The sequence below is a fragment of the Ambystoma mexicanum genome, chromosome 2p (assembly GCF_040938575.1).
Source record: "Ambystoma mexicanum isolate Mex_15411 chromosome 2p, UKY_AmexF1_1, whole genome shotgun sequence".
NCBI lineage: Eukaryota > Metazoa > Chordata > Amphibia > Caudata > Ambystomatidae > Ambystoma > Ambystoma mexicanum.
Window position 1 is genome coordinate 1,008,546,417 of NC_090923.1, and position 14,013 is coordinate 1,008,560,429.

A 14,013-nucleotide genomic window follows, 5' to 3' on the forward strand; every position below is an offset into this window, starting at 1 on the left:
TAGTGGACGTAATACTGATTAGATGCACTGGTTTTGTTTATCGTAAGTGAATAAGGAGTGTTCTGTTTCATCTGACTGGTCGTCTTTTATCATTGATTGAGGATCGTTGCAACACATATATGCAGAAGAAATTAATTGTTCGCTGTTCCTGTAATGAGATTATGAATCACGTTATGGCTCACTTTCTGCTTCTCCGTCTGTCTTTTTTATGAACCAAGGGAAAGGATTTTAATGCCAGAACTAAGGATGTTAAATTGTAGGTTGTTTAATGAGGCATTGCAATGCAAACTCGCCTTACCATCCCGAGAGGTAGCAGTGGCTGTTTACATGTTCTTATAAGCCCCTTGCGGTTATGCTGCAAAAATGATTGTGTATGTAACAAGGTTTTATTATGGATTTTTAATGAAATCTTTTTGCACAGTGACCCAATAATTCTATGTATTTTTGTTGCAAAAAAGATTGTATAAGTAATGAAGTTTTATTATGGATTTTTAACTGAAACTTTCTGCATAGAGACTTAATAATTCAATGTATTTCTGTATTTCAAAAGTTTATATTTTGTATCTTGTCTTTTATGGAGCTGTGTTTTGAAATAAAGATAAGTTCATTCATTATCATCTTATAACCTAGTTATTTCTGGATTACTTTTCTTTTCCAGACAAAATCCAGTTGGTTAATCCTTCCATTGCCAGCCGTCTGGATCTTTGTAATCTTCTATATATATATATAAAACGCTTAGGTATGTTTCCGTACTCAGCTGATGCAATTTATCAATGTTAGATTGTCCTCTGCTGTCCAAGTGGCAAGTGGCAATGTGCGCCCACTTCAACAACAACTATCATTTCAAGAGACAGATGCAATTTATCAGTCTTGGGTTGCGCTCTGCTGTCCAAATGGCAAAGTGCACTCACTTCAACAACACCTGCCATTTCAACACACAGAATGAGCACAGTTCTAGTAGGCCACCATCACCTTCCACTATCGCAAAACATTCAGAAGTTACTTCTTTCCACCCCCACCTCTCTTCACACAGGGCACAGCAGTTTAATAGTCAATTAACAGTTATTTACTGGCTCAATGTCTCGGTCTCTAAAGAGCAAAACGCTGTAGGATTATGCTACTACGCAATCTTATGCCATCACAGGGACTCTGCAATGGAACAAGGTTGACAATTATGCGTCTACAAGACACATCACAGAGGCCTGTGTAATCGATGGAACTTAGATACTGATCTTATACCGTGCATACCTCTCATTCCATTTGATACATTTAGCCTTTTTACTTACCATTAATAAGTCACAGGGACGTATGCCCCCTTTCTGGAAGCGATCAGTGGTAATGCTGATATTTAAGAAGGGGTATAGAAGTGACCCTATGAATTACTAACCGATATTGACCTTTAAGGAATGCTAGATTGGCATATGCTATGCCGGAAACAGCTAATTTGGGGTAACCTATATGTGCCTAACGTAAGTTGCAGATTGTACAGAATGCTGCGGCTCTCAAGATCTTTCACTAGGGTACATATAATTGCAGCACTGAAATCACTGCTTCGGCTACCAGTGGAAAAACAAATCCAATCTAAGTCTCTGTGCCTAGTGCACAAATCCTTCGATAACTTGACTCCTTCCTTTTTTAGAGAACGGTTTATACATTACAAGCCATAATACCTATTGCATTCTTCTTCTGCTGGCCTTCTAGCAGAACTTAGACCTAGACTGCCCAAACTGGGGATTGAGGGGTAGAGGTTGTACCTTATCTTTTCTGGCTGCAAAACCTATAACTCACAGATCAACAGGCATTGCATTCCAGAGCAATCATACCACGTCAATAAGGAAATAAAAGCCTTTATATTTCCACGTTGATTTTTTCCTCCTGCAACATGCTGCTTTCTCATCCATCTATCTATCACCGAGATGCCTTTTCAAGGTGAGAGTGTGCTTTGTAGGCACTTGTTGCCATACCATACTATACCTAATTTGAGGGAGTAAAGGTAGCAAGTCTCCTGGCCACACATACCACCCCTCCCCCACTTCTTTCCTGCCCAAGGTGTAGATATTTTTACCCTCCTTGTCAGGAGGGACTTCGGCAGAGGCCAGAGGGGTTCCCGTTCTTTTTCTTGTGGTGATGACCACTAGCGAGTCAGGCTTTAGCTGCCCCCTATGTATAAGGGGTGTAAGCAGAGAGGGCTGAATACGCCTCTGAACCGATTGAAGTAAGGGGATAAACTGTGCAGCAAACTTTCTATCTCCAAGGATGTCCTCCACAAAGTCTTTATCGACCTAGGCTTCCTGTGTATCAATTTCTAAGTGCTCTGCACCCTATAGGAGCAGGTCATTATATTGCAGTTGATTGTCTACCGGGGAGTCAGCCACTGGTGGGTCAGTGTGGTCTGGAATTGGATGATGTATACGTCATCATCATCATCATCATAATACTGATCTAAGTTTCATGTGTCCCCTTGGACCTCTGGGTCTGTAGAGGAGCAAGGCTGTGAGCCTTGGGTGTTATAATAATAAGTGTCCTGACCTAGGTCCTGATATGATGAGGTGGTAGCCTGCGTGGAGTCCATCAGTGCTTTTTTGGCTGCAGGGTGTGTGTCTGCTGCCCTGCTTTGTGGGGGCCCCAGAAGGTTTTGGAGCTGTCGGGGTGTTCGTCGAAGAAGTTCATGAAACTGGACATTCTCCTCATGACCCTATCGTATTGCTCAAGGGTCCATTGGGAAGAGTTTGGCAACACAGAGGAAGTAGGAGTAGGTTGGGCAGGGGTAGGTGGATGTTCTGGGACAGCTTATGATGCATTGCCCTTGAAAGAGTGCCTTCAGGGGTAGTGTAATTCCTACATTTCATAGTATGTAACTTTGTAACCTGGGGTGTCGAAGATTTATGGTTCTTCGACGTTCTGGCCTTTAGTAGGATGTCAGGAATGTGTTTTTTAATTACTTTGCTACATTTTGAGCTTTTGCCCGAGGCCATTGACGCGTCTTTCGAAGCCCGGTCACCGGAACCCAAGGACTTCCCAGATTTAGACATGGTGTCGGAAACAGACTTTACGGTCTGTTTCAGGGCCTGTCTTGTGATGATCGAGACTGCGAAGGCCCACAGGAAAGGAAGGCTCAGACCGTGCCCTCGACACATGTGCGGTTTATCGGTCGACGATGTGGTCGACTTTCAGCCATGGGTGATGTGCTTGGTGTGGTGTGACTTGGTCATGCTTGAGACGCCGGGTGTCGTCCCCTTAGCAGAACTGTCAGGCTCCCTGTTGGGGTTAGGGACTCGCACGCGGGAATCCAAAGGATCCCGATCGATCTCAGCTTCACTTAGGATGCCGATGCTGCCATTGCTGGAGGCTCCATCGACGCCCAGGGCAGCCTCAGCCTGCATGGCGTGGTGGGGCTAGCGTTTTGTTTTGTGGTCCTTCAAAGTTTTTGGCCTGAACAGTTTGCAAGACTTGCACTGTTTTTCGTTGTGTTCCCTCGGAAGACACTCAGTGCAAATCCTTTCAGGGACACTTCCTATTACAGGAAGGACAGAATTTAAAGCAAGTGTTTTTTCATCGTGCATTAGGATGGCAGCCTGGTGAAATAATGGGAGTAAAGGGAAATACACATTTTCTTACAGAGACTAAAATATGAACCTCTCCCCGCTCTCCCTACTGTGCAGGTCCAAGGCCCACTGAGGCCTTCGAAGGCCGCAGGCAAATGTCAGTGGAGACAGGAGTCGCTGTCGTCGATGAATGGTCTTGTCCTCGAAGCCGTTGCCAGAGATCTTGCGGTAAACGGTTGTCGAAAGGACAGAAATAAATACTAAGTTAAACTTTTTATTAAGTAATAGTGTCAGCCAAGAAGGAACTCTCTGCGATATGCGTCCAAATACGATGGTGGAAAAAAACAATCTGAGTGACCTTGACGCGTGAAAGACCATGGGTACAGTAAACGTCACACTAGGGATGGTATTACTGGCATGCCCCGTCGACGTCCCTTTTTGAGTTTCGAAAACAAAAAATGTATTACTCCGCAGCCACCACTAGATGTTGGCCTATGCATAGCATGTGATCTAAGCAGATTCACAAGCCCTCAACACCCCATTTCAGCGTGGCCTGGTTTGGCACTGCCTGTTAGGCGCGACCGGTCTGGTGCCCAGTGGTTTAAGTACTGCAAGCAGGAAAACCAGATTTCTTTATTGTATTGTGGTTAAATAATATTTAATCTTAACAATATCATATGTAGAAAACAGATCTATACATTTAAAAGATATCATTAAAACAACAATGAAAACAAAACAAATAACAAAAGGTATATTACACATTAGTTTACACCGGTCTTTGATGAATAGACTAAACACATACAATCCCTATTTAGGTAGAAGGGAAAACAAAGTTGCAAGGAAGAAACTATAGTTCACGTCAAATACTACCTCAGGAAATGCTCTCCCAGATTCAGGATGATAATGAAACCAGTGACGGTTAGGACCATGGGGTTGCCTCACGTGCCAGGCGCATCAGCCAAATTTGTTCCGGATCCCGAATAGAAGACAAATGATTCCAAACTCGCCTAAAGAATACCATGCAAGACCGTTGCATATCGGGGCAGTAGATTAACAGATGCTTCAATGTCTCATAGGAGTTAACATTCTTACAGAATCTACATAGATTGTGTTTCTTAGATATCGTCTTTCTACATTACAGTATTTCTTTGGTTAAATGCCTGTCCCACCTAAAACGCATATATTAGGCTGAGCTGCATAATGCAAAAAGAATGAGCAACTGCACTGCTCGGAAGAAGCAGACTAGAACTAGAGGTGCAGCAGCCATTGCAGGCGTGTGTCTGGCTGAAGCCACACGCCTGGCTCTGGCTCAAGTACCTTTGTGAAAGGAGAGTGCAACTCGAGCTGAGCCAAACATTACCTCATCCTCTGTTACATATGCAGCGTAAATTAAAGTGACACTGCCACCAGTGAACAGCTAAAGGATCTGTAGACATGAGGGGCTGTACTGATCTGCCTTGGTTGGCTCATACAAAGTCCTGTCTGGAGGCCCTGCATATGCACAATGTATGGGCCAACCCAGGTTCTATTGATAGTACCGCCAAAACAAAGTTTAAGGCGGCTTATGCTACTCATGGCTGGGATGGACCCCTCACCAAAGGATCGGTGAAAAGACTGGTTCGGGGCCATCTGCAGCTTAAATCATCTTTAATTTGAGAAACGTACCTGGATCACATCAAACCTTTTCGAGACAAAACTTTGTATCCTAAACTTTGGACAGGCATATTACCTTTTGGAGCTTTTGCAAGCAAATGGTAACCAATGGGATTGAGAGATGTCCAGTGTGCTGTGCTGAGTATAAGGCACTTGCTTTGTGCTTTCCCCTTATATGATAAGGCACATAGGCATTGCCTTTATCCTTGCTTTTGCATTTTTGAAATGAGGGCGAGGTCTGGTGCAGAAGTCCTTTGCAGATCAACTGACCATGATTATGTGATCTTTGCGTGACTCCCGGTTCCTTTATAGGGCCGGCCTTGGAGAAGAATGCAGTCATATCAGGCCATGGTGGAATTCCTGGACTTGCCAGTTGTAGGCTTTGATAGGGTTCTAACATTTATGGTGCGTAGTGCAAGGTTTATCTTGGATTGTGAGTTATGAATTCAAATGATACAATTGGGTTTTATCTGAACTGCGGTGTATAATAGACATTTTTACTGAGGGTGGGTTTATGATTGCTGTTTTAATTTTATGCTTTTATATGGTCCAATGTATTTGTTTTTTGTACTGCTTTATGATCTTGTTATGGCTGAAATAAATAAAGCCTATTTTGAGTTGCTTTGACAGTTAAAAAGCACTGCATGCAATCATCCATTTTCACAGAGTACTTAAGTTATCGCTTGCCTGGATTTGCGTGTTGGTGCAAAACTAAATACGCAATGGGAGCCTGTGTGGTCTGAAACCTTGCAAAATTGCACCCTGAGCAACCAGAAAACCTGGCTTCCTCACTTGACCTCCCTTTGCATTGTCCTGGGAAAGTCACTCTCCTTATATCTGCCTTATTTTGTTTGGCTGCCACAATTGGGATCCCATAGAAATGATTCTACTAAGGGTGCACTACACAAAAAACACCACTTGCATACAGATCAATACACTACTGTGTGTGCATCAAAGAAAACAATGAGCATTTATGTAGTGCACACCACAGACGGAATATCCGGGTTTGTTTCCTAACAGAAAAGTGAAATACGTGATCTACTACACTGTTTTTGTGCGCAGGGCAAGAGGTACTGCCAGGGTCAATTTCCCAGACTGTATAGGTAGCCTGTGCCAGAACAATTTCCTTTACTCTCACTCCGGCTAATGGGCAATTCCGATTAAGGTCTCCAAGTACTACCTGGTTTAAGAATGGAGCGGTTTGTCCCATTTGGAATGGGGATGCTTGTCTAGACAGGAGGCTTTCCACCTGTCTCACATCACTTAAAATGTTCTCCACCACGCAGGACATGTCGGTGCTGCCTGTCGCGCACACTTGCGCCTATGGAGAGTCTGAAGCTAGCACCCCTAGGGTTTAAGCCCTCCAACATCTGTGCAAGCTCCAAATCTGTGTGATAGAATAGGCCATAGCAGCTGAACGTTACAACCACTCTTGTTGTTGCATGTCTAAGTCTTGAAGGTGCGGTTGCAAAACACAGAGGATTGTTTGGGCTGACATTACTTTTTATTCGGGTATGTGTAGAGTTCATTCGGGATGGTGAAAATAAAGCTAAACTCTTTCTGTTTTTGCTTAAAATAAGGTTTATTAGGTTTGTCGGGTTGGTTCTTGTACTTTTAAATCATCTTTATGAAACAGAGCATTCCTTTAGAGCCTTACAACCTTAAAATAACAGACTTTGCATCAGCTTGAAATAAGAAAAATTGTGCTCAAGTGTCTTGAGTGCAGGCTAGTCTCAAATTCCTTGTTACACCAAGTGTGTGATCCTGGAAAAAACCTTTCATTTCTCAGTACCTTCCATAATTGGGATGCCAAGTCCAGGTTTCCTGTTATGGGGCGGGAAGGCAGCGCATCAGGTTTGGATCTGTGTTGTGGGGTGCAGGGAGGAAGATATTTGTTGGGGCTTTGAGGAGGAAGGAGGACTGGCATGGGTTTTGTGTGTTATGCTGGGGAGGCAGGAGGTAAGGTACTCTGCAGTTTCTGGCTCGGCTCGAGTTTACCTTTGAAAGCCAAGCAGGCTTGTATTCTTTGGCTAAAAGGGACCTCTTGTTTACATGGCACAGAGATTTAGGATAGTTCGGTTCCATGTTCACTGCAGATACTAGAAGAGACATGGTGGTGCTTAAGGTTGGACCGCCCAAGAAGTATCTTGGCAGCCGCTATTGAAGCTTGGAGCTGGGCTTATTCCCTCTGAAGGAACGGATCAGCGCACCTCCTCTAGACTTTAGTCAGAAGTCGAGACGATAGCTTGGTATTATTGGGTGGAGCATGTGGGAACAGAATATGGAATGAAGGTTATCTCATGATAATAAGCGGCTTAGGAATAGTAATTTGCAGAGAATGTATTCAAGATTTTACAGGGAAAAGGTGATATAGGGCAATCCTGAAGGTTAAAGCTTCTGAGACCAATGTTTGTAAAATATAGGACTTAAAATCATTTGCCGTATACAGCGGGGTACGGGATTCAGCCTTTTCTGAATGCCTTAAGGTCCCAAGAGAGGAGGTGTTGATTGGGGCTAGTTCCAGTGCATATGTGCTAGGGTGCATGTACGGTGTGTGTCACGGTGACAGCCTTTCGCTTGATGCCCCCTTTCATTTGGTATTCTTTGGTCAGTTACCTAAAAGGGAGCAAGCAATATTGCTCAAACCTATTTGCAAGCAAGCCCGAATATGTACTGGTAATGGAGCTAAGCAGTTCTTCCTGGTGGTTAGTGTGGCTTCAGGGCAGGTTATACTATCTGCCTCATGGAAGGAAATAACACCACCACAGGCCAGAGTCGTGACTGAGGGTGCAGGGGAATTTTACCAAGACTTAAACCATTTGATGAGAAGATGCCCCCTTGAACGGTACCAGGATACTGTTGCTCTGTCCTCTTACCTTCCTTGGACATGGCCTCCAGGATGCTATTGCAGGCTAGTGCCAGATCTGAGATGCACTGCCACTCCTCCTCCAGTGGCTCCGGCGCCTCCGAGAGAACTGCACAAAGAGAGAAGAAGAAGCAGGCAGTGAGGGAAGCCAAATAATACAGAAGGGGAGGGTATGGGAAAGGATGGAGCGGGGGAGGAGGGTAAAGGGGCACACACCACAGAAGGAACAGGAGTGGCACAGGAGAGGGAGGTCAACAAAGCACAAGATTAGGAAACAGGCAGAGAAAAAGTCCTACACAGAGATGGCGAGTGAGGCGCAGAGCAAGCAGTGAGAAGGGGGAACTGGATAGAGTAGCATGGGTGGCATGAGAGCGAGCTTGTTGACTGTGGAGTGAGAATGGGAGAGAGAGGCAGAAGCATCACTAAACTGGCGGAAGACTCTCCGGGTTCTCCTGGTATTGGGATGAAGGCAGACGGCCTGGAAATGGAGAGGGAGCGAAGGACAGCAGCAGGCCCGCATAAGGTAGGTCTCCTAAGGCCCTCTAAGATGGGATGGAGAATGAGGATTAGACAGAGGGGAAAGATGTCAGAGACAGCGTTGCATGGGTAAAGGACTCCAGGGGCCTTCTTACTTTTGGTGATGGAGTTGCGCAGAGAGATTGTTCGGGGAAGGCACTTGTCTGGATCGTTCAAGTCAGCAGCAGGGTGGACTGTTTCCTCCAGATGGTTTGGGGATGAGTGGAAAGTGCAGGGAATGTCCTCCTGGGGGTCCTAGAATGGAAGAGAAGCAGTCATCACTCAACTCACAGGTGGACTGAACCCCTTGACATTGTCTGCTGACAAGAGCGGAACTAGGAACTAGCAATAGTCACTGTAGTACGTTAAGTCCTAAAGCCAACCTTCCTTCACGCTCTTCTGCTGATAGGACCAGAACAAATGCCAGAACACTAAAAAGGGACCCGAGGGCACGCTGGCGCTTGCCCAAACCTAACACTCCACACATCCGCTCTTCTAGTTATTTAGCACCACCTATGAGAATAGAATCTGTATATTTCCACAGAGCCAAGACATTGGGAGAAGTTCTGAACACAGAGTAGCTTAACACTTTAAGTCCATTAGCTGCCATTGTGCGCGACTTGTTCTTACACTCAGCTTGCGCACAGGAAGTGCCTGAAGATGTCAACACTGAGATCATCACCAGGAAAAACATACACGTTGAAAATGGTATACCTCTCTGCTTAAAAAAACATGTCAACATTTTCATCACCATATAATAGGGGAAAGTATAGAAAAGAAAGTAACTAAGAGGTCTCTGAAATTCGAGAAGTAGTCTGGATTGAAACATGTAGAGGAAATTGTAGGTTAGCAACGCATTCAAAAAGACAATGGGCCCGATTCACACAGCGTTTTCCAATGGGATTTTACCATTGAAACCACTTTGTACATCAGGCCCAATATTTCAATTTTTGTCCGAAGAAAGGCCCAGCTCCAGCAAAGCAAGTGAAAAGAAATACACAATCCTGTAATCAGGCCATTGTAGAGCGGCCTATTAAATCTCCAAACCATGCTGGGGCCCCCGGCCTATGTGTATCCAAGGCCATTGTGTGAAGGACAAACAAGTCCTGGTTGTCCTGAATTCTGTTTCCCATAATAGATTCAGTGCTGAAGACAGGCTACACCACGGTTCTCAGAAAAAGCTTTGGATATGGGTGGAAAGCACTGACCAAAATCATATTAGAAAAACTAAGCTTTTGGGCTGAAGAATCCTAAAAAATGTCATGTTCAGAGGTAGAATTCAGAAAAGGATAGTCTATAATAGATGAATGTGCGATTCTGAGTCACTTTGCGGACACATACACTAAAAGGCAAACATGAAATCGCTTTTGCTACTTTGTAGATTAATAATGATTAGATGGGGTTATGATTTTCTGACTAGAACAATTGGAACATAAGAGCTTGATCAAGGAATGAATAGTAGCTACCACTGGAGTTTAAAAAGGAAATGTCAGGTACAAGTTGCACCCCACCCAATAAACCCAGTGGCAGAGGTATAAGAAGCTACGAGCATTGCTCAGTTATTGAATGGGGGGAGCTTTGGTGCAAAGATGAGGATACGTTTTGCAAGTCATGGAGAAACCTGATGGAACGTAGGCAATCTTCATGTATTGTGGCGATTAGACTTGAGATGGTTCTCTTCTGGGGTAGTGCTAGGACAATGGAAGCAAGATTGAGAATAGCATTTCGGGCCGAGACCGAATCGATATTAAGACCAACATTTATAGAAACAAACTCGACCCAATGTACAAATAAGGAAAATGTTTTGCAATTTGATGGAAACGATGCCGATTCCTTTCGGTTTATTGACCATTTACAAAATAAGCAAATTGCATTCTGCGTATTCCATAGACAGTTTAGAAGCGCAAACCAACTGGATTATGCAGAAAGGTTCCATTTCATAATGAATGGGGTTCAATGCAATTCACAGGGCTCTCTATCTTTTAGACCGGGCATCAACCAGTGATAGGAAAGATTTCATGATCCAAATCAGATTCGGGCTCTTGGAAAGGCCCGCGATTAGGCACAGCTAAAATAGATGGAACCTGCAAGCTGCATAAAGAGTGAGTGGAACTGCAGAGCATGTCATTCTTTCCTGCAGAAAAATTCCATTCCACCCACGAGGAATATTAGGGAATAACTGCATCAAATTAGCAATCATAAAAAGGGGCAGGCAAAGGTACGTCCTTGTAAGCATGTTTTCGCGTTTTGCATTTATCTCTCTTTTGCTTTGTTGCACTCCATTTTACTCTTAAAAATCTTTACAAAAACAAGATGGAAATTCTATCACCATAAAAATAAATGAACCTTAGACACATCAAATACGTTTTAATTTCTTATTGCATTGATAGAATATGCAATGTTAATATTATAATTAACTATCCAGCTGAGGATACAGCTGGATAGTTGAACTAACAGGATTGCCATCATGCGCCTCTCTTCCTCCTTGAAACAAAAGCTTCAGGTCTCGCCAGCATGACAAAACAATCCGATTTAGGGGCAAGGCCTAAGAGGCGTAAGTAACGTGACAGCCTTTCTAAGAGTTGTCTCCTATGTGCTTGGATTCTGGTGCTGGAATTAATGCGATGGATTCCTATGGGACCTGCCTGAAATGTCCACCTGGTAATAGCAGGTGATGAGTGCAGGGGACGTTTACACGTAGTGGAAAACGTAGAGTAAAGGCAGGACACACCTTTGTTTTATGCCGCACATTTCCACTACGAGTTGTAGGCAGTGCCCTCCGTGCAATTTATGTGTAGGGTCAAGATGACCCCCACAGTCTACTTTTTAATTCTATTATATAATATGACCCGACCTGGAAAAAGTGAAAAATCTATACGAAAAGATTGTGCAAAATATATATTATTTTGAATGTGCATATTTTGAAGACTGATTAATCAGTTAGCAAAATATACAAATCTAAAATAAAACAAAAGCAAATAAAAAACAGTTAAAAACTTTCAAATCCATGAAAAATAATACAGGGCGGCAAAGGCGCTGTAGAGCGGTCAGAAATTCATTTAATGATAATGGGTTAATGTTCCTGTAATTCGCATAAGGGATTAATGTACCAGCAGCTGTGATCCGCCGTGTGTTCTCTAACTGTGACTGCCTACTCATTCTGTCTACTGGACATGGAGTTGCCTGTTTCACTGGAATTGCTGTGGGCTGGGCTTAAAAGCCCCAACACATGCGGAGCGCGCAGTGTGCGCCGTGTGTTCTCGTGTTCCCATGCTCCGGGCGACAGTGCGCAATACGGGAATCCAGGACTGAATTGCACGGGCATCTTTGGCATACCAGGTATTACTATTGTGAGGTACTGCTCCATATGCTTCTGTAAACAATGCCGCTTTCTATTGTTCCAAGTATCCTGTTTGTGTTTCTGTGGAACACTGGGAGTGTGACAGTTTCTTCTGTCATAGCCTAACGTTATCGCAGTTTTTGCTTAGACGCCCGGGAGTGTGACGAGGGGAACCCCTCGCCATGGCCTGATCCTCTGGAATACAGGATATAGCCACTGGCACGTCAATCTTCAGAACTTGACATTCGTACGATCATCCTATGCCTTATCACAGTAAAGCGCAGAAGCTGTGCTATAACTAAAGAAAGGGGGGCAGGGGATGAGGTTGCCCCCCCCCCCCAGGCCCTATCTGAAGGGCACAATAAAGCCAAAAATAACAACGTGACTTCACCAGTGCCAAAGGGCACAATACCGGCTTTTTTTCATTCTGAGAAAGTCGCTACAAAACTCCCATCTGTGTAGGTGGCGGCCAGACGCTCTCTCCAGGAAGGGGGCACGTCACAGAGCTCTCTCAACTTTGACGACATTGACAACAATTCGTTACTCGATCTCTGTATATCTATGCAAAACAAAAGTCTATGGTCGCTTCAGTGGAAAACCCACATTTGCCCAAAGGTGATCAAGAAACCGTGTGTGCACAAGTAAAACATGCTGAGGAGATTTTTGCACCTTTGATGCCTTCGGCCTGGCTATCGGCATCCCCCAATCTTGCGATAGATTCAGAGGGAACGATTCAAATTGAGCAATCAACCTCTATGGAAGCCTCCCTTAGTAACACAGCGATCTTCGCCGAATTACAATCATTCATGTGATCACTCCAGTTTGCTATGAAGATTTTACTTAAACTGTGTGGCCGAATTCATGAAAATTTCCACCAGCCCTCAAACACAGTTAATCCACCTCCTATCGAGCAACAAGAACTTGTAGGAAATCTGTCGACTCTTCTTAATCAGATTCCATCTGTAGTTTCTCCTACTAAGCCAGTGTATGAAGCTAATCCCGACACTTCTGCAGTTTTCTTCTCCAAGAAGCAACGTCATATGGCAAGATGTGCGGCCACTCGTAATATTCCCTGTGAAGTGGCTCCGTCACTCCCGAACACCAACCCTCCAGCGAAGAAATCCAGGAGAGCGCGTAAAAAGGCAGTTCGCACCAAAAAACTTTTAAGTAAAGGGATTGGCAGTTTAACAAGCTGGATAATACCGGATAAATCAGGCGACATCACCAACGTTAGCATGGACAACCATGAATCTAACTTCTCACAGAATTCAGCACAGCCGTTGGCTAACTACTCTACCCCTAACAGGCTACGGCTACGGAAGAGAACATTATCAAGTGATCCCATGCAAAAGGGCACACCCATAGGAATAGCTCCACCTTGCAGCTGTAAAACAGAAAGTAAGATTTGCATCATAAAGAATTTAAACCAAAAGTGTCGGAATAAGTGGTTAGCAAGATCAGCTTTTCTGGCTAGTCTACACTCAATTCTCCAGTTACGTGTGCTGCTTACTGAGAACTTTGAGTTCTTCGAACCTTTGAAAGGTAACAATGCTAATGTCTCGGCAATTCACTGCAAGTACCTAGACACGGCACAACTGCTCCGTAAACATCGAGATTCATTGCTGATGGCAGAGGTTGAACTAGACGTGGAGCAGATGGATTTTTTATTACTGATCAAGATTTGTGGTCCGGGCGATCATAATGCAACACCGCCCCTTCTCCCGGCCAAAGACAAAGTCCAGCTGTCGGATATACAGAACATGCTAAAGTGGCTGGCTGATTCTTTACCGGAAGCTATACATAAACAACGAGATTGGACTCTCATGTCCTGGAACACTAGGGGCTTTACCCATTTTCTTTCATCTACTGGATCATTACCCTACATCACTAACCATACATTTTCCCTTTTGCAGGAAACACGGTTAACCTCCCCTGTTACAATAGGTGGCTATACCATCCATCTATCTCTTGGTAAGAAGGGCCCCTTGTGTAGACCCTATGGGGTCTTGTCACAGGGGTGATCCATTCTCTGAAGTCAAATAAGATTGTCTCAACTCGAGGTGAATATATGCTAGCGGTTGAAGTTATTATTC

The 14,013-nt window shown here is 44.2% G+C and overlaps 1 protein-coding gene across 6 annotated transcripts in view; it reads right to left on the reverse strand.

The window, feature by feature from the left end:
- SIPA1 (signal-induced proliferation-associated 1) overlaps window positions 1–14,013 on the reverse strand; it is a 291,847-nt gene that overhangs the window by 12,154 nt on the left and 265,680 nt on the right. For all 6 annotated transcript variants that reach the window (XM_069644837.1, XM_069644833.1, XM_069644834.1 and 3 more), the window contains exons 12-13: window positions 8,697–8,835; window positions 8,075–8,173 (exon numbers count right to left, since the gene is read on the reverse strand). In XM_069644837.1, coding sequence (XP_069500938.1) covers window positions 8,075–8,173; window positions 8,697–8,835 — 238 coding nt within the window. The remainder of the gene's footprint in view (window positions 1–8,074; window positions 8,174–8,696; window positions 8,836–14,013) is intronic.